This window comes from Arvicanthis niloticus, chromosome 1 (assembly GCF_011762505.2).
Source record: "Arvicanthis niloticus isolate mArvNil1 chromosome 1, mArvNil1.pat.X, whole genome shotgun sequence".
In the NCBI taxonomy this organism is placed as follows: Eukaryota; Metazoa; Chordata; class Mammalia; order Rodentia; family Muridae; genus Arvicanthis; species Arvicanthis niloticus.
The window spans coordinates 114,395,261-114,414,764 of record NC_047658.1 but is presented as its reverse complement, the minus strand read 5'-3'; the positions used below and the strand labels follow the sequence as shown (position 1 = coordinate 114,414,764).

At 47.8% G+C, this 19,504-nt stretch overlaps 1 protein-coding gene across 2 annotated transcripts; it reads left to right on the top strand.

Annotated features, from left to right (window-relative positions):
- Positions 1 to 182: 182 nt before the first annotated feature.
- Positions 183 to 15,507, top strand: LOC117696567 (solute carrier family 22 member 20). Of its 2 annotated transcripts, XM_034487524.2 has the most exons (10): positions 184 to 588; positions 672 to 775; positions 1,462 to 1,616; positions 3,416 to 3,584; positions 4,670 to 4,793; positions 5,907 to 6,022; positions 12,666 to 12,880; positions 13,793 to 13,901; positions 14,014 to 14,220; positions 15,161 to 15,507. In XM_034487524.2, exons 1-10 carry the CDS (start codon positions 214 to 216, stop codon positions 15,255 to 15,257), a joined length of 1,671 nt encoding a protein of 556 aa, XP_034343415.1. In that variant the 5' UTR covers positions 184 to 213; the 3' UTR covers positions 15,258 to 15,507. The 2 variants fall into 2 exon arrangements, with proteins under 2 accessions (XP_076772072.1, XP_034343415.1); XM_076915957.1 differs by lacking the exons at positions 1,462 to 1,616; positions 3,416 to 3,584 and having other exon boundaries at positions 183 to 588.
- The last annotated feature ends 3,997 nt before the right edge of the window (positions 15,508 to 19,504 follow it).

Below are 19,504 nucleotides of genomic sequence, written 5' to 3'. Positions count from 1 at the left end.
GGAGACAGGACTGGAGAAAGAGCCTGGGGGAGGGGCACCCGGCAGATGTGGGGACACTTAGGCCTCCTGTGAGGTGTAACTGGATCCCTCTGAGCTGCAGTATAGAGACCTATGTGGTCCTGACCCCTGGCCAGATGCTCCACCTCCAGGTCCCCTGCCTTGCTTTTTTATATAAGGCCTGTGCAGACTCGACCGAGGGTAGGGCTCTTGGCCATGGCCTTCACAGACCTGCTGGATGTCCTGGGAGGTGTGGGTCGCTTCCAGCTTGTCTATACAGCCTTGCTGCTGCTGCCCTGTGGGCTGCTGGCCTGCCACACCTTCCTACAGAACTTCACAGCTGCTGCGCCTCCTCACCACTGCCAGCATCCTGCCAACTACACAGAAACTGCCACCAATGACTCAGGAGCCTGGCTGAGGGCCACCATACCCCTGAACCAGCATGGGGTCCCTGAGCCATGCCAGCGCTACATAGAGCCTCAATGGGCCCTTCTGAAACCCAATACCTCCTCACACGGAGTGGCCACAGAGAACTGCAAGGATGGTTGGGTCTATGACCGAAGCATTTTCCCATCTACCATTGTGATGGAGGTCAGAGGTGGGTGGGTGGCTTGGGAGACTGGGAGAAAGCGACTGCCTAAGGACAAGGCTTAGCACTCCTCTCTCCCCAATAGTGGGACCTGGTGTGTGAGGCCCGCACCCTTCGTGACCTGGCTCAGTCCATCTACATGTCTGGGGTGCTGGTGGGAGCCGCCTTGTTTGGTGGCCTTGCCGACAGGTGAGCCTTTGGGGGAGGTCCTAGTTCCCCAGGGAAAACCCTTGTGTTCACCTACATTCTGTCTTTTCTTTCTTTATTCCTTTCATTATTTGGGGTTGTTGTTTTGGTTTTGTTTTGTTTTTCCAAGACAAGGTTTCTCTGTGTAGCCTTGACTGTCCTAAAACTCACTCTGTAGACCAGGCAGGCCTCAAACTCAAAGACCACCTGCCTCTGCCTCCCAAGTACTGGGATTAAAGGCATACACCATCTGGCTATTCCTTCTTTTCTTTCCCTCCTTCCTCTTCTTTTTGTGTGCATATGTCTGTATGTGTACAAACACAATGGAGATATATATATGTTTTTCTTTTAATTTTTTTGAGCTTCTGATCCATCTGCCTCTACTTCCCAAGTGCTGGGATTATAGGCATGGACCTCTTTTCAAACTCTCTACCTTTCCCCACTGTGGACTAAATCTCTCAGTCTCTGATCTTCCACGCATGTCCCTCTATCCCTGATTAGCCTTGACCAGCAGGTCTGGAGTCCTGGCAGCTGCATATGGTATTAGAGGGGTGGCTTTTACTGGGCATCTCATCCTCCCCTTGATTGCTTTTGTGTCCCTACCAAGGCAAAAGTGTCACACAGGCTTTGCTTTCTTGGTGATGTCTGGCCACCTTGGGATTCCCTAGCCCCTCACTCTTTGGGTTCAGGTTGGGTCGCAAGGCTCCGCTGGTCTGGTCATACCTGCAGCTGGCAGTTTCGGGGGCTGCCACAGCATATGTGGGCTCCTTCAGTACCTACTGTGTCTTCCGGTTCCTGATGGGCATGACCTTCTCCGGCATCATCCTCAACTCCCTCTCCTTGGGTGAGTCCGGTCCAGGTGGGACCCAGAAGGGCTGGGGTCATGCAACAAGGGAATTACAACATCACAGGACAGCTTTTTAAATTTTGCTTTATGTAATTCTCACCCAGAAACCGCAACTCAAACCTTCTACCCAGGGGTCTGGATTTGGAAGACCCTGGTTGACAGACTGGCTGCAGCAGGCAGTGGTGGCCTTTCTTGGGTCTGGGTTTCAGTTGACTAATCTGTGAGATGAAAGGGTCAGATTGATTTCATGAGAGTTACTCAACAATACCTACTAGTCATCTATGATGTGCCAGGCTTACATGGGGTCGCATAGGTGACTGGGACACAGGGGGGCCGTAAGATAGGTTGGTGTCCAAGGGAGTCAGCTATAATGACTCACACCTGCAATCCCCACACTTGGGAGGTGGATGCAAGAGGATCAGGAGTTCAAGGTCATCCTCAGCCACACAGCAAGTTTGAAGCTTGCCTAAGCTACATGAGTCTGTAAATAAAGGGTGGCAGGAAGTTTGTACAATCAAATTACTTTAATCTGACAATCCAAACTCCAGAACCTTAGGGCAGGGTGCCATAGTAGTGCATGAATATAATCCCAGAATTCAGGAGACAGAGGCAGGAGGATCACACATTTGAGGCCAGCCTGATTATAGTGAGTTTGAACTCCTGGGTGCTAACCAGATAGGAATGTCACCCTTCAGAGATAAGAGTTAAGCTGGAGCCTGTAGGTGAGTCCCTGGTGAAAGGCATCATGAAGAACTAGCCCACTCTGAGCACAGGGCTGCCACCTCCTGTGCTGCTTTAAACTACTTAGTTTGCTTCTGAAGACATCATCAAGGCTCAGACACCACCACTGCCTTCAGTTGTCCATAGGCAGGTGAGTCTTTGATTTCAGGATGGGAGAGATCTTGGGTCCAGAGAACCAGGTGTACAGAACAGAACCCCCTTCTGCCTTTTTCTGTCCCAGCATTTGGACATGGAAAGGTGCTAAGCACAGATTGAGACCTCAGAAATCTAGTTCCACTGACCACCTAGAAGGGTAGGTGTTCCACCACAGCTTAGAGCAAATGCCTGAAAGCCATCAGCCTACCATACCAGAATGGCCTCTGCACCACACAAACAGTTGTGTACTTGTACTCACATATACTCTTGGTTTTTTTTTGTTTGTTTGTTTGTTTGTTTTGTTTGTTATGTTTTTTTGGTTTTTCGGGACAGGGTTTCTCTGTGTAGTCCTGGCTGACCTGGAACTCACTCTGTCTACCAGGCTGGCCTCAAACTCAGAAATCTGCCTGCCTCTGCCTCCCAAGTGCTGGGATTAAAGGCGTGTGCCACCACCACCCGGCACATATACTCTTGTACACACACACACACACACACACACACACAAACACACACACAAGGAGGAGAGGGCATGCCTCACTCTGTCTCAGGAAATTCAACCTTACAATGAAGACTTTTTGTTTGTTTGGTTGGTTTGGTTTGATTTACTCAAGACAGGGTTTCTCTGTGTAACAGCTCTGGTTGTCCTAGAACTCACTTTGTAGACCAAGGCTGGTCTCAAACTCACAGAGATCTGTGCCTCTGTCTCCCAAAGGCTGGGATTAAAGGCGTGCACCACCACCACCTGGATACAATGAAGCCATTTTAGAGTCTAATGTCCTATAGTGAGTGCCCCGCCACAGGCCACACAGGAGTATTGTCTAGGTAGAGCTTGGTGTGGCCACAGCCATGAGGAAGGGGTGGGTGAATGAAACAGCTATGTGGTAGATGAGTCACTCCAGCTGGCTGCCTTTCTTTCACAGTTGTAGAATGGATGCCAACCAGGGGCCGGACAGTGGCAGGCATCTTGCTGGGTTTCTCCTTCACCTTGGGGCAGCTCATCCTGGCTGGTGTGGCATACCTGATCCGCCCCTGGCGGTGGCTGCAGTTTGCTGTGTCTGCTCCTTTCCTGGTCTTTTTCCTCTATTCTTGGTATGTCTGGCAGAGAGGGGCTGGGGTGGGGCATGTGTCTGATAGGTGGGGCATGGCTTCTTGACAGGTGGAGTGTAGAGTGCCTTCTATGTCCTGGACACAGAGAACAGAGGCATCATGAGGGCCACAGGGTCCCAGGTACTTGTGAATAGCTTTAGGGAATTTTGGCCAACCTCTTTCCATGGAATGGGGCTCTGATTTTGCCTGTATCAGTTCCACTGTACTGTGTAAAAGCCCATTGCATTTTATAAGAGAGAACCCATGATTTTTTCAAGGCCATGCAGCTAAGGTGAGAACCAGATGCAATTCAATACCAAGTGTGTCTTAGTTTTGAAGGACTCTTCAATGATTCTCTGTATGATGTGTATCTTTGTTAGAGTTTTACTGCTGTGAACAGACACCATGACCAAGGCAACATTATAAGGACAACATTTAATTGGGACTGGCTTACAGGTTCAGAGGTTCAGTCCAGTATCATCAAGGCAGGAAGCATGGCAGCATCCAGGCAGGCATGGTGCAGGCAAAGTTGAAAGTTCTACGTCTTCATCTGAAGGCTGCTAGTGGAAGACTGACTTCCAGGCAGCTAGGGTGAGGGACTTAAAGCCCGTGCCCACAGTGACACACCTACTCCAACAAGGCCACACTTTCTAATAGTGCCACTCCCTGGGCCAAGCATATTCAAACCATGATAATATTATACAAAAAAAAAAAAAAAGAAAGAAAAAAGAAAAGAAAGAAAGAAAGAAAGGAAGGAAGGAAGGAAGGAAGGAAGAAAGGAAAATGTACAAGCAAGATGGGTCAACCAGTAAAAACATTTGACTTCAAGTTTAACAACTAGAATTCAATTTCTAGGATCCACCCACATAGCGAAATATCTATCTATCTATCTATCTATCTATCTATCTATCTATCTATCTATCTCTAATGTATATGGAAAACCTATCTCACAAACAAAACAAATAACAATGAAGGGATATTGGTGACATGTCCTGCTTGTGAAACTGGGACCCTGCCACCTGTCTTTAGGGTCTGGTAGAATGAAGGTATGTTGGGATTGCAGTGGAAATGATCCTTCTGTGCCACAGGTGGCTTCCAGAGTCATCCCGTTGGCTCCTCCTTCACGGCAAGGCCCAGCAAGCTGTGCAGAACCTTCGGAAGGTGGCCATGATGAATGGCAGGAAGGCAGAAGGGGAAAGGCTGACTGCAGAGGTGAGCAGGGGCGTTGATGGAAGGCTGGGGTAGATGTCTGTGGTATTGACAGCTTTTGGTCTCACCGGGGATTGTCAGCTGCCCAAGACTCTCCTGCCATCCCAGGGCAGAGACAGGCAACACTCAGGGCAGGCAGGGTAGGAAGGGTTGAAATATGGGGCTGGTGGGGGGTGCAGTGGGGGAGAAGACAGGTCTGATAGAAGTTTACCCAGAGCTGAAGGGTAGAGATAGGCGAACCCCAGGGACTCACTTGCCAGCCAGCCTAGCTGGAATGACAAATTCCAGGTTCAGTGACAAAACCTTGAAGCTAAAAAAAATTTTTTTTAAAGAAATACACACATAATCCGGCATGGTGGAACAAGCCTTTAGTCCCAGCAATCAAGAGGCAGAGGCAGGTGGATCTCTGAGTTGGAAGCCAGCCTAATCTACAAAGGGAATTCCAGGACAGCCAGGGTTGCACAGAGAAACCCTGTCTCAGAAAAAAGAAAAGAAACACACACATGGAAAAAAGAAAAAAAGAAAAAAAAGGATTGGGGCGAGACGGCTCAGTGGGTTAAGCTGCTGCCAAGTCTGATGACCCAAGTTCAATCCTCAGCACCCACACAATGGACGGAGGGAACTGACTCCTAAAAGTTGTCCTCTCCCCTCCACACACATGCTCGCACACACACAAAAAAATACATGTAACACAAAACTGTAAAAAAGAGAAAGAGACGTCCAGGTTTGGAGAGGCCGGGTAGTTTGCCAGTGAGGACATGGTGGGGGAGGGGCTGTGTTGGAGGTGGAAGCCAGGCCGTGGATGTGCTAGCCCAGTGATCTAACCTATCCTTCAGCCCAGCTGCTTTTAACCACTATCTGACGCTGTGGTGAAGTTACTGGGAATTGAGTGAGTCTCTGATACCACAGAGCCTCGGGACTGTTGAGGTGCACATTGTAGCCTCCACTGCATCACAAAATCATCCAACAGTCTCAGAGGGCCTTGGCGAAGAGAGGATACGACCAAATGACACGCCTACAAACACACCGAAGCACTGTTTTCTATGGATACGGAGTCCAACAAGGAAAATGGAGTCCCAGGACACTCATGCCCCTGATCACACATTCCTCTCCCAGGTGGTGAGCTCCTATATCCAGGATGAGTTTGCAAGTGTCCGCACCTCCAACTCCATCTTGGACCTCTTCAGAACCCCCGCCATCAGAAAGGTCACGTGCTGTCTCATGGTGGTCTGGTAGGTGATGGTTCATACCTTTGACCTGAGGCAGGGATGTGCTTTCTGCTCTCATTAGCCAACTTTGTCCTGAACTAGTCCTAATGCATATGGATTCAGTCTCACGTCACTTCCTTTCAGCACCTGGTCCTTAGGGCTGGGAAAATGCTTCAATGCTTGCTCTGCAAGTATGAAAGCCTGACTTCAAATCACAGAACCTGTGTAAAGAAGCTGAACATGGCCTGCTATGCCTGTAACTCCAGCTTTGGTCAAATGGACCTTCACGTTTAGGTTTAATAAAAGGCATTGAAGGATCAAGATGCCTGAGACCCTCCTTTCATGGGTAAGCAAGCACATGAGCACAGACAGATGCACACATACGCAAAGGATGCGTGTGCACACACACACATGCACACGCGCATGCGCACACACGCACACGCATGCACGCACACACGCGCACACACACATGCACACAAGCACACATGTGCACGCACGCGCACACACACACACACACCCGTGCGTGCGCACACACATGCTTAAAAAAGATTACTCCCCAGCTGGATATGTTGGTGCGCACCTTTAATCCCAGCACTTGGGGGGCAGAGGCAAGGGGAAAATCTCTAAATTCCAAGGACAGCCTACTGTCAAAGAAACTGTGTCTTAAAAAAACAGAACAAAAGAAAACAAAACAAAAAGGTCACCTCCCAGGGGCTGGAGAGGTGGCCCAGTAGTTTAGAGCACTGGTCAAAATCCAATCTCAGGGAATCCAATGTCCTCTTCTGGCTTCTGTGGTTATCAGACACCCATGTGGTGTTCATGGATACATAGGGGCAAAACACTCATACATAAAAAAGTTTTTCTTTTAAATTAAGGGTACAGCAGGGGTGGTGGTGGGGGAAGGGTATACCACTTTGATTCCAGTACTCAGGAGGCAGAGGCAAAAGCAAGTGGATCTCTATGAGTTCAAGGCCATCCTGGTCTACAAAGCAAATTCCAGGACAACCAGGGATATACACAGAGAAAGCCTGTCTCAAGACAACAACAACAAAATTAAGGTTCACCAGCACCTGGTACTCTATGTGTGACTCGACATTAGAGATGAGACATTATGTTGATCTAGAATGTCTAGCTTTGAGCAGAAGGTCTTACCTGTACATATGTGATGCACATAAACTCACACAGATACACACATACACACATACACACTCACACAGATACACACATACACACATACACACATACACACATACACACATACACACATACACACATACACACTCACACAGATACACACATACACACATACACACATACACACATACACACATACATGCACAAATAAAAACAAGCAAACAAAACTTTTTTAAAAAAAGATTTCTTTTTTGTTTGTTTGTTTTTGTTTTTTGTTTTTTGGGTTTTGTTGTTGTTGTTGTTGTTGTTGTTTTTCGAGACAGGGTTTCTCTGTGTAGCCCTGGCTGTCCTGGAACTCACTCTGTAGACCAGGCTGGCCTCGAACTCAGAAATCCGCCTGCCTCTGCCTCCCAAGTGCTGGGATTAAAGGCGTGCGCCACCACTGCCCGGCTAAAAAAGGATTTCTTTATTTATTTTATGCATATGAATACACTGTCGCTGTCTTCAGACCAGAACATTGAATTCCATTACAGATGGTTGTGAGCCACAGTGTGGTTGCTGGGAATTGAACTCAGGACCTCTGGAAGAGCAGCCAGTGCTCTTAACTGCTGATCCATCTCTCCAACCCAACAGAACTTAAAAAAAAAAAAAAAAAGATAAATTAAAATAATAAATAAATACTTTAACAAATAATTTAATAAATTTGTAACTAATGGATAAACTGTTTATAATTTAGTAATAATTAGGAAAAAGAGCTTGGAATTTAGCCCAATGGTAGGGCACTGGCCTAGCATATACAAAGTGCTGGGGCTAGCCCCTGAATGAAACAAAGCAAAACAGAAAATCAGACAGTCTCATTTACTACACAGCTGGGAGCAATAGGCAGAAAAAATCCTTGGCTTCTCCTCTGCATTGCCTGGACATTAAATATTCAAAGCTAATATTTATGAGGCAGGAAGGATGTAGTACTTATTGCAGTATGGGCCTCGTGAGGGTCAAAGGAAATACATGGAGAGGGGTTTCCGGTTTTATGTGGCCCCTGACATTGTGTTACCTGATTTGGGGATGTATTCCCTGGGCTCTGGGAATGAAGTTCCCTGAGCTTTTGGAGATCCCAAGACCTCAGAGAGGTGTGTTGTAACCTGCCCCCCACCCCAGTACCTCCTCCCCTCCCATTCTTGGCGGAGCCTGCCCTCTGATGTCCAGACAACCCCCTGCAGCGCCCTCTGGTGTCCTGCCACTTCCTCACCGTCCTACTTGTTAGAAAGAAACCACCAACTCCAAACTCTGAGGTTGAAAGACCTCTTTTGGATCTTTCTAGAGAGAATTAGCAAAGTCTTATTTTTGCTAATAAGAGGCATCGACCTACAGCCTAGGCAGAGGTGGGGCAGTGGGCCTTAAAGGATTCTCCAAGCATCCTGACCCCTTGAAGCCTCCTGGCTTATGTAATTTTGTTTTATACAGAAAATCTTGGCTGTTTTCAGGGCTCCCTTGAAGCCCTGGAACCTCACCAGGCCCCATCTGGATCCAATTGTGCCATTTCTGTGGTGACGAGAGAGAGAGAGAGAAAGAGAGAAAGAGAGACTCTCTCTAGGCTGGGGTGGAGACAGGGACTTCTGGGGTCCCAGGAGGGCTGAAAGGATGAAAAGGGAAAAGAGAACTGGTTAGTTTGCACAGATGTCTCCAAACCTTGTTGTTTCCTTTTGTGGCTAATTTCCAAATTGCAAAAGCAATGCATACTCAGAGTACAAAGGAGAGAGAGAGAGAGAGAAAGAGAGACAGAGAGAGAGAGAGAGAGAGAGAGAGAGAGAGAGAGAGAGAGAGAGAGAGAAAGAGAGAGAAAGAGAGAGAGATTGGGGAAAGAAGAAAGAAAGTTAGTTTCAGGCTGGAGAGATGGCTATATAGCAAGTTCAAAGCCATGCCTGGGCTACATGAGACCCTGACTTAAAACAGGCAAGACTCTGAGGAACTGATGGCTTGAGTTTACTGTTGGATCCTGAACGTGTTAACCTCTCTAAACCTCAGCTTTCCCATCAGTCATGTGACTTTTATAATACTAGCCATCTCTTAGTACTGTTGTGAAGATAAGAGTGAATTACACAGAAAGATTCCTGGGATGAAAGTGAATGTACTTGGCTGGGTGTGGTTCTGCTTGCCTTTGATCCCAGGGCTACACTCAGAGGCAGGTGGATCTCTGAGATTTCAAGGCAACACAGGAAGTGCTAGGTAAGTCAGGGCTATATAGTAAGACCTATCTTAAGAGGGGGTTGGGGCTGGAGAGAGATGGCTCAGTGGTTAAGAGTATTGGCTGCTCTTCCAAAGAACCCAAGTTCATGGTAGATCACAACTGTCTGTAACTCCAGTTTTAGGGGATCTGACAATCTCATGCACACACAGACATGCAGGCAAAACACCAATGCACATAAAAAATTAAAAAATAAAAATTTAAAAAATTGTGTGCCATGGAGAGAGAGAAGGGGGGGGGGCTCACTCTTGCTCTTCCCTGGAGATTGACGACAACACACACACACGTGCACGCACATACACACACGCATGCACACACACATGTGTTTCTATAAAAATAGGTTAGTATTCTGTTCTTATATTTTTTCTTAAATTAACTTAATTATATCTGAAATGTCACCATTAGGTAAAGCATATGACTGCATATTTACTGCATAGATTTGCAGTAAATATTTGATAAGCCAGTGAATAATGAGGAAGTAAGGGAAGGAAGATGAGAATTCTGTCAGGCACAGCAACGTCAGACAGAAAGGAATCATGGGGAATATCTATTTAGTCCATTCTCCCTGTGTTGGGATACAGCTTGACTTGACTGCAGCCATCTTGGATGTGACCCCATTTGCCAAGCTCACACAGTCGCCCAGCAAACTCAGTAGGCTAAGCAAACTTGACTGGGTAGTTGGCCAAGCATTTAGTGCCAAGCACTGATAAAAAGGACTGCTTCTTAGCTGATATCTGATATGTGAATGTTTTTGAGACTGTCCAAGAACATTCCAGTTGGTCCTGATCCATCTTGGCATAGCTTAGTGTATAAACCCCTTTCTCCTGCCCCTTGGCACCAAGACATGCTTCCATCTAAAGGTCCATAATAACTTGAAGCTTAGACTAGTCTGTCTCTTGGCACTTTCTGTCTTTGGTAGGTAGCCAATGTTCTCTCTGTCACTCTGTCTCTCTCTTTCTTTCTATTTCTCTCTGTCTCTCTCTGTCTCTCTCTGTCTCTCTGTCTCTGTCTCTGTCTCTGTCTCTCTCTCTGTCTCTGTCTCTCTCTCTCTCTCTCTCTGTTTTTTGAGACAGGGTCTTGTTTTTTGAGACAGGGTATAACCTTGGCTGTCTTGGAACTTGGTAGCCAACTCTCATATGACAGATTTTTCCAGAACATTGTCAGTCCCAATCCCACCTGGAAGGCACTCCAGGCTGATCATGGTCCAGTCTCTCTGGAAAGACCATTTTAGAAACAAAGACATTTCTCATTCTTCCCTGGTAGCTGTGCCAACAACATGCCCTCAGGGCTAGAATGTACACCAGGTGGCTTGTCTCTAGCTGTTCTTCAACTTTCTCAAAGGCCATGCATGCATTCCTGACCAGGTATCGGTCTCCATTTTAGTGGAGACTCTCACATCAGATTGTTCTCTGTCTGGGAGAAGTGGCACACACCTGCAGCCTCAGCATATGGGGAAGTAGAGACAGAAAAATCAGGGGTTCAAGGTTAGCCTCTGAAAAATAACTAGTTCAACCCCAGCCTGGGCTATATGAGACCTTGTCTCATAAAACTGAATAAGCAATGAAGTCTCTTAGGCTTTGAATTTCTCACTCCTTGTCCTTGACCTGTAGGCCTAGGCTTAAACACCTGATGTGATCACATCAGCTTCCCTCACCAGACCCCCAGTTATCCTCAAGTCAACTGATGTGAGACCTTTATTACACATGCAAAATCCTTCAAAAACAATGCCTAAGATTGGGGTTCGGCTGCTAAGAGAGGGTTTGGGTAAACCCAGGACAGAAGTCAGGGGGTCTGGGTTACACATACCCGTCCACTCTCCATCTGTGTCTTCTTTGTTGTTGTTTCAGTTGATTGGGTTTTGTTTGGTTTTTGGACGGGGGATGGAGTTGAAACAGGGTTTCTCGGTGTAGCCCCGGCTGTCCTGCAATTTGCTTTGTAGACCAGGCTGGCCTCGAACTCAGAGATCTGCCTGCCTCTGCCTCCTGAATGCTGGGATTAAAGGTGTGCACTACCACCCAGCTTGGTTGGTTGTTTAAGACAGAATCTCAGTCTGTAGCCCAGGCTGGCTTTCAGTTGTGCTGCCTTGGGCTCCTCAATGTAGTGCTGGCATTACAGGTGACCTCGCACCTACAAAAAAGTACATGGCTCAGCTTGACAAAGTTTCATGTCTGACCCAGAAAGAGAACACAACTAGGTGCTTGGCTCTTGCCTATAATCCCAGAATGTACGATGCTGAAGCAGGAGTATTTCTGTGAGATTTAAGACTGCCTGGACTACAGTGAGTGTCTGGTCAGCTTGAGCTGTGATGCAAGAGACTGTCAGAGAGAGAATGGGGAGAGGAGATCAGGTTCAGATATCCTGTCTCAGCACTGAAAGATGGCTCAGCAGGTAAAAGCTCTCACCACACTACCCCACAACCTGCCAAATTTCATCCCTGGGACCCAAGGTAGGAGAGAAACCAACTTCCCAAAAGCTTTCCTCTGACCCCACAGTGGTATAGGTGCACAGACAATAATAATTAATTTAAAAAATGAAAACAAGGTGGGGAACGATTGAGGCGGCAGCTATTGTCAACGGCTGCCCTCCACACGCACCGCACACACGTAAGCGCACACACGTGCAGGAATATAGACACACGTACACAGTCCACACGAAAATACTAAGCAAAGAAATAAATAAAGGTAAGGTTTTGAGACAGGATCTCACTATGTGGCCCAGGCTGGTGATTCTCCTGCCCTGGTCTTCCAAGTGCTGGGACCACAGGCACAGACTGGCATGAACTACAGTTCCTGTGTTCTTTAACCGCTCTCGGTCTTTTTTTCTCGTTTTGGGTTTTAGCACTGTTTTTTTTGTTTTGTTTTGTTTGTTTTGTTTTGTTTTGGAGACAGGGTTTCTCTGTGTAGCCCTGGCTGTCCTGCAACTTAGTCTGTAGACCAGGCTGGCCTCGAACTCAGAAATCCGCCTGCCTCTGCCTCCCAAGTGCTGGGATTAAAGGCGTGCGCCACCACTGCCTGGCTTTAGCACTGTTTTAATTCCAGCACTGAAGCTGTACTGACAGTGAAAACCAAAGATAACCCTGAGCTCTGAGCTGGAGCTCAGGAGAGCGGGTGGTGAGAACGGGACATAGTGAGAAAGTGCTCCAAAGTCTGAGGCATGAGGAACCAGAAGATGCTGCCAAAGCGATTTGAACTTCCTGGGGGGAGGTTCCCCAGGCCATTTATCCTGTATCCCTTGCCTCGAGCCCCAGACAGAGAGTCGAAAACAGGGCTCTTCTGCCTCCTTACCCAGGTTCTCCAACTCTGTGGCTTACTATGGCCTGGCCATGGACCTGCAGAAGTTTGGGCTCAGCATCTACCTGGTACAGGCTCTGTTTGGGATCATCGACATCCCAGCCATGCTGGTCGCCACCACCACTATGATTTATGTGGGACGACGGGCCACCGTGTCCTCCTTCCTCATGCTAGCTGGACTCATGGTCATTGCCAACATGTTCGTGTCTGAGGGTGAGTTGTCACTGCTGCCCTGTGGTAGTCACATTGACACAGGGTCCCAGAAGCAGTGGGGGGGGGGGGGGGCTCTGGAGGTGACCAGCAACACACCCATTATTCTAGCCCTTGGGAGGTGGAGGCAGGAGAATCATCATCAGTTCTTGGCCAGGCGGGACTACAAAATGAGACCCTGTCTCAAAAGCGATAAAAAGGAAAGTTAAGGTACCATGCCAAAGAGGAATTGGTGTAATTGATGCAGAGCTGCTCAGATGTGGGCAATTCGGGGAACACTGCAGCTAACACCAATTCAAAGCAGGTACCGTAATTTCTTTGGCCACCTCATGTGGGATACTTGAGTCAGGGTTTGCAGTCTGTGAACAGCAGCAGGACAAACATGCTAATGACACACCAGCAGGAAGTGCTGACTGAGCACCAAATACTACTGGTGACATGTGTCCAGCGATGACACCTTTGGACAGACATGCAAAGCTGTGCTAGTATTTCCCTTACAGAACCAAGGGGCTCAGAAATAGGAGGTCACTGTGGCTAATTCACCTACCTGGGTCAGAGCTAGGGTTTGAATCTAAGCCTGACCCCCACCCCTGTCCTGTCTCTGCAGCAGGCTGTAGTGACAGATGCAAATGAATGAGGAAGTAGTCAGATGGGGACAGAGTCTTATGGAGCCCTGGCTGGCCTGGGACTCTCTTTGTAGACCAGGCTGACCTTCAACAGATCTATCTGCCTCCTCCTCCAGAGGACTGGAATTAAAGGCGTATGCACTAGCTCATGCCTTTGTCGTGTACCTCCTCCTCTGCCTGAGGTTTACCCTTTGGTCCTCTTCCCAATCCTAAGTCCCCCAGCCTTCCATCATACCCCTGCTCCAGCCTCTGCTCCTCACAGCTCCAACTCTGTCTTCTGCCTCTTTAGATATGCAGACCCTGAGGACAGTGCAAGCAGCACTGGGCAAAGGATGCCTGGCCAGCTCCTTCATCTGTGTGTATCTGTTCACAGGAGAACTGTATCCCACAGAGATCAGGTGAGTATGAGGAGTGGTGCCCACGCAGGGGTCCACTCTCCTCCCTGATACCCGCAGACCCAACTCTTTGGGGGCCCAGCCCCAGCTACTGATAGGTCTTCACTTCTCACAGGCAGATGGGGATGGGATTTGCCTCTGTCAACGCCCGCCTCGGAGGCTTGGCAGCACCCCTGATCACCACACTTGGCGAGATCAGTGCAGTTCTGCCACCTGTATCCTTTGGTGCCACTTCAGTCTTGGCTGGAATGGCTGTCACCTGCTTCCTAACTGAGACCCGCAATGTGCCATTGGTGGAAACTATCGCTGCAATGGAAAGAAGGTGAGTGTCCTCTGGCACATGGAGTGCGGGACTAGTGGTTACAGGCAACAAGAAATGCCTGGAAGTCAGGGGAATCTTCAATGGCTATGCATAAAAACTCACTTTCTGCCGGGCGGTGGTGGCGCATGCCTTTAATCCCAGCACTTGGGAGGCAGAGGCAGGCGGATTTCTGAGTTCGAGGCCAGCCTGGTCTACAGAGTGAGTTCCAGGACAGCCAGGGCTATACAGAGAAACCCTGTCTCGAAAAACCAAACCAAAAAAAACCCTCACTTTCTGAGGGCTGGAGAGATGGCTCAGTGGTTAAGAGCACTGCCTGCTCATCTAGAGGTTCTGAGTTCAATTCCCAGCAATCACATGGTGGCTCACAACCATCTGTAATGGGATCCAATGCCTTCTTTTGGTGTGTCTGAAGATAGCATTAGTGTACTCACATACATTAAATAAATAAATAAATAAATAAATAAATAAATAAATAAATCTTAAAAAGAAAAATAGGAAAAAACAACAATAATAATAAATAAGAAACACTCTGCCTTCCTCTACGCTGTCTTAGCTTTCAATCAGAACAGGTCCAATACGAAGAAAAAGCACAAGAATAAAGGTAGACCAGGAGACATAGGGAGGTTGGAGAGGCGCAGGAAGTACACTGGTAGAGTATTTGCTGAGAACACAGCAAACCTCAGCTTCACATAAACTATTAATCCAGGATCCATAGGAAGAGGCAGGCAGAGGTTGGTCAGTTCAAGGCCAGGCTGGCCTACATAGTGAGTTCCAAGCCAACCACAGATACCTTATGAGACCCTGTTTTAAACAAACAAAATGAAAACTGGAACATGAACACTATTTTTCTAGAAACCTATTAAGACTAGGCAGGTGAGTGGGCAGGTCAGGAAATGGTCAAACGGGACGATAACAGAAGTTTCTGTTTACCTTTGAGCAGAGTCAAAGAAGGCCGTTCCAAAAAAGACACGGAACAGAAGAGTGAAGAAATTTCTCTTCAGCAGCTGGGGACTTCTCCCCTCAAAGAAACCATTTAAGTTGCCAAGAGCCTGGCACTGAGCAGGCTGCAGCTCAGCCTATGCTGAGAGTGAGATCCAAGTCCCACTAGGAGAGTCTGGTGCAGTACTCTGCGCAAAGCCAGAGGACACCATGAACTAACTTTGCTGGGAGTCAGAATGCTCAGGAAGGGGTTGTGATCTCCAAGGACCCAAGAGATCGTGCTGTCCACTGCAATCTCCCAAGAGATCGTGCTGTCCACTGCAATAAAAGCACCACTGTCTATGGCTACCAGAGATGCTGGGTCTTTGCAAGGTCACAGTGACATCCATGCTCCATGGTTTCCCTGGCCAATTTTCATGACCACCATCCCCACCTCTGAATTCCAGAACTCACTCTGCTCCACTCCTTAAGAAAGCATGATCATTCCTTCAGACATTATAGGGAAAAGCTCAGTTTTCCTGGGTGTGGTGGAGGGGTGGACGTGTGTCTCCACAGGGGCGGTGCAGGTCTTCTTGCCTACAGCGGACCTTGCAGTTGACGTAATCGTTGATGAGCCAACAGTGAGACTAGAGTAGGAATGTTAGAAATGGCATGGACCTTTGCCTGTTGTTTATATTCAAAGCAGTAACGTTTTGCAGAAGTGGGATCTGGCCCAGTTTCCCAAAAGTCATAAAAGAGGCAGGTCCCTGCATTCACAGCTTCCCTCTGAGCTCAGGTCGGCATGCATTCCAGACTTTGGATGTATTCCTATATCCTTGACCTGGAATTTGCTATGTAGACCAGGCTGACCTTGGTCTCACAGAGATCTGCCTGCCTCTGCCTCCCAAATGCTGGGATTAAAGGTATGTGGCACCTTGCCTGGCCATAGTTTAAATTTTTCTTGTATTCCTAAAGACACTGTATCTCTGAAAGTATGGCAGCCATCCAGACATGGAGGATATGGGTTCAAGAGACTTTCCAGCCCAGAGGAATCTCAAGAACTCTGACCCATGAGTACACACAACAAATCCCTTCAGGGTAGTGGGTTTAGACCCGTGAGCATGATTCCCTCCCAGGTTCTATGTGTCAGGAAGTCATAGGACCTTGGTGTCCCATTTCTGGTTCAGGGACTTTTCTGAGCCTGCTGTCTCCACATTGCCCAGATCTGCCTCACGACTGCCTCTCTAACTCCAGCTCCAGGTGCCCTCTTCTGAGCTGTTTAAATACTGCGCTTGCACACACACACACACACACACACACACACACACACACACACACACCATTCACAAACATAATTAAAATTTTAAAATCACCCATGGTCATTTGTATCATAAAATGAGTCACTAAGACTTGTTCCTGGTAAAAGGAAGGAAGTGGACCCTATATTTTGAAGGGGGGGGTTTCAAAGAATCTTGGGACATATTTTTAAGCCATTACTTTTTGAAAGCTGCTGTCATGGCACACATACATGATCCCAGCACTCAGGAGGTAGAGGGAGGAGGATCAAGAGCTCATGACTCCATAGAGAGTTTGAGGCCAGCCTGGGCTATCAGAGACCCTGTCTCAAAACTAAAAAATAATGTGGAAGCCAGGCACACCAGAGCATGCTTGCAGGCCCAGCTTTTTGAACACAGCTGTAATCCCAGCACTTGGGAGGCCTGAGGTAGGAGAGTTACAGATTTGAGGCCAGGATAGGCTACGTGGCTAGTCCCTGTGTGAAACATGAAAATAAAATGAACTTACCTAAAGAATAGAGTAATTCACCTAATCAACGTGCCAGAAAGACCTATGCTTAATTTCTTCAACGCATCCAACATATTTAGAAAATCATTATTTAAACATGTCACTAGTACAAACTTTTTTTGAGACAGAATCTTACTGTAGGCCATGGATGACTTGGACCCTGCTATGTAGAAAAAGCTGACCTTGAACTCACAGATCTGCCTGCCTCTGCCTCCCAGGTACTAGGGTTAAAGACGTGTATAGAGAGCACAGCCTGAGACTGTAAGTCACTCGGCAGTTAGGACATCCACACAGGGTTCGTCTTTCAAATATGTTTGGTTTATTCTCAAAGACATTCCTTATATTATTTTATACTAGTATAAAAATTAGACATCCCACCAAGTGGAGAGAAGTGGTTTGGGCAGAAATAAAGCCACAGGGTCTCCCTGGGGAATTGTGAGGGTGCCTCAAAAGCTGCAGGCCTGACCTACATCTACCGTGAAGTCCGTTGGCTATAGCAGTCTGGAAGGATGGCACTGATGAAGGTCTAGGAGGTCCTTGAGAGCATAGGCCAGCGCTGACAGGGGACCCAGTGACGGTGCTAAAAGTTCAAAGTCATTGCTACCCAGGCTACACACAGTCTCCAGTTCTCTTGCTGAAGGTATCAACACAGAAGCTAGAGAGGCCATGTTTTGTTGGCGGCGTGTCAGTGAGATCACAGAGACCATTCCCAAGATTCAAATCTTTGTATCATTTTATTGGGTGGGTAGCTTTGTCCTGTCTGGACTCACAGCTTGGAGCTGGTTCACTAGCATATCAACACCACCTTGGAATCAGTTTATCAGTTTATCAAGGCCTATCCTGGACTAGGCTCCTAACTGAGCCTGCCAGGGTCTTGCTTCTGAGGCCCATCTCTTATCATCGATACCTGAGGGCAAGCTCGGGTATCATGTGATTTCAAGTCTCATAAAATGGGCTTTAAGTTATGTTCTCACCGATGCACAGCACCATGCCTGGCTTGGCGTAGACACTGTTGAGGTGCTTCACGTCCTCTTGTTATCATTCTCCTATTACTCCCTGGAGAACTCAGGTTTTATTTTATCTGGTTTTGGTGGCGAGGGTTATACAAGAAATCTTTTTTTAATTATTAGTTATTTTATTACATTTCAAATGTTTTTCCCCCTTTCTAGTTTCCCTGCTGCAAACCTCCCATCCCCCTTTCCCTTTTGCCTCTATAAAGGTATTCTACCTACTCCCACCTCACTGCCCTAGCATCCCCCATACTGGGGCACGGAGCCTCCACAGGACCAAGGACCTCCCTCCTATTGATGCCAGATAAGGCCGTCATCTGCTACATACACAGAGGAATCTTGTAGCTTTATCTTTCCCTCACTGGTTCATTTCAATTTTGTGTACACTCTGGGGTCTGCCAGCAGACCCCCACCCTCAGTTTCATGAACTGCAAGGGTCCAATGACCTGTCCAGGGTTACAAAAGACTCAAATCCAACGTGAGTAAAGGGGGTACAAATCTGTGCTCTCCACTGACTAGGGGATCCTAAGCCAGTTCCCCTGACCCCGAGCTTCCTCAATAGATATGCATCTGCTGAGAGCCTGCCAGGAGCCAGGCGCCAGGTCAGAGCAGGGAGTGTTCTGATGGAAAAATACCAGTCCAAATGTGAGCTGTGTGCCAATCCCAGCAGGGATGAGGGTGAAGAAGAGGCTCCGGAGGCCATCTCCGGAGACAGAGATGAGACAGGAAGAGTTAGCTCCAGGAGTGGGGAACATTCCAGTAGGGTACAGGGAGGAACAGGTCGGCAGCCATGTGACACACCTAGGATTGAGAGAAGGAACTGGAGAGGAATCCACTGGAAGGGGTTGGAGCTAGGCTTCAACAGGGACTAAGCACACAGAGGCTGGGGATGTGGTAGTAGAGTGCGCCCCCCGGGGAGTAAAGATGACTGGGAGAGACACTCAACTGAGTGCATGCTTGGTGATCTGAGCTGCAAATTACTATCCCTCCCTACCTCTGGCCACAGGCCACAGTGCCTTGGAGGTAGTGCCATAAACTGTGGCTTTTCTCTCTCCCTGCTTCTCTCCCTCCCTTCAGTCTTTACTTTCTTTCTTTTATTTTGGTTTCTGCCTGCCTTTGAGGGTTAACGTAAGAAACACTACCTTGACCGGATGTGTGTGGTGGTGTACAACTTTAACCCCAGCACTCAGGAGGCAGAGGCAGGTGGATCTCAGAGTTTGAGGCCAGCCTGGTCTACAGAGTGAGTTCCAGGACAGCTAGGGCTACACAGAGAAACCCTGTCTCAAAAAAGCAAAACACAACAGCAGCAGCAACAAGAAGAACACTATTTTGGGGGCTACAGAGATGGTTTGACATTTAAGAGACTTACTGTTCTTGTAAAGGACCTGGGTTCAATTCCTAGCACCCACATGGTGGCTTACAGCTGTCTGTAACTCCAGTTCCAGGAAATCTGATGTTCTCTTCTGGCATCCTCAGCATCAGGCATGCTCGTGGTACACAGACATACATGAAGTCAAACACTCATGCACAAAATAATAAAATAGTCAAAAGAA

Excerpts from the sequence above, each read along its gene's own strand:
- LOC117696567 (XM_034487524.2), top strand. The coding sequence starts at position 214 with ATGGCCTTCACAGACCTGCTGGATGTCCTGGGAGGTGTGGGTCGCTTC. Across the intron at positions 4,794-5,906 it reads GGGAAAGGCTGACTGCAGAG|GTGGTGAGCTCCTATATCCA; the intron begins GTGAGCAGGGGC and ends TTCCTCTCCCAG. Across the intron at positions 6,023-12,665 it reads TGCTGTCTCATGGTGGTCTG|GTTCTCCAACTCTGTGGCTT; the intron begins GTAGGTGATGGT and ends CTCCTTACCCAG.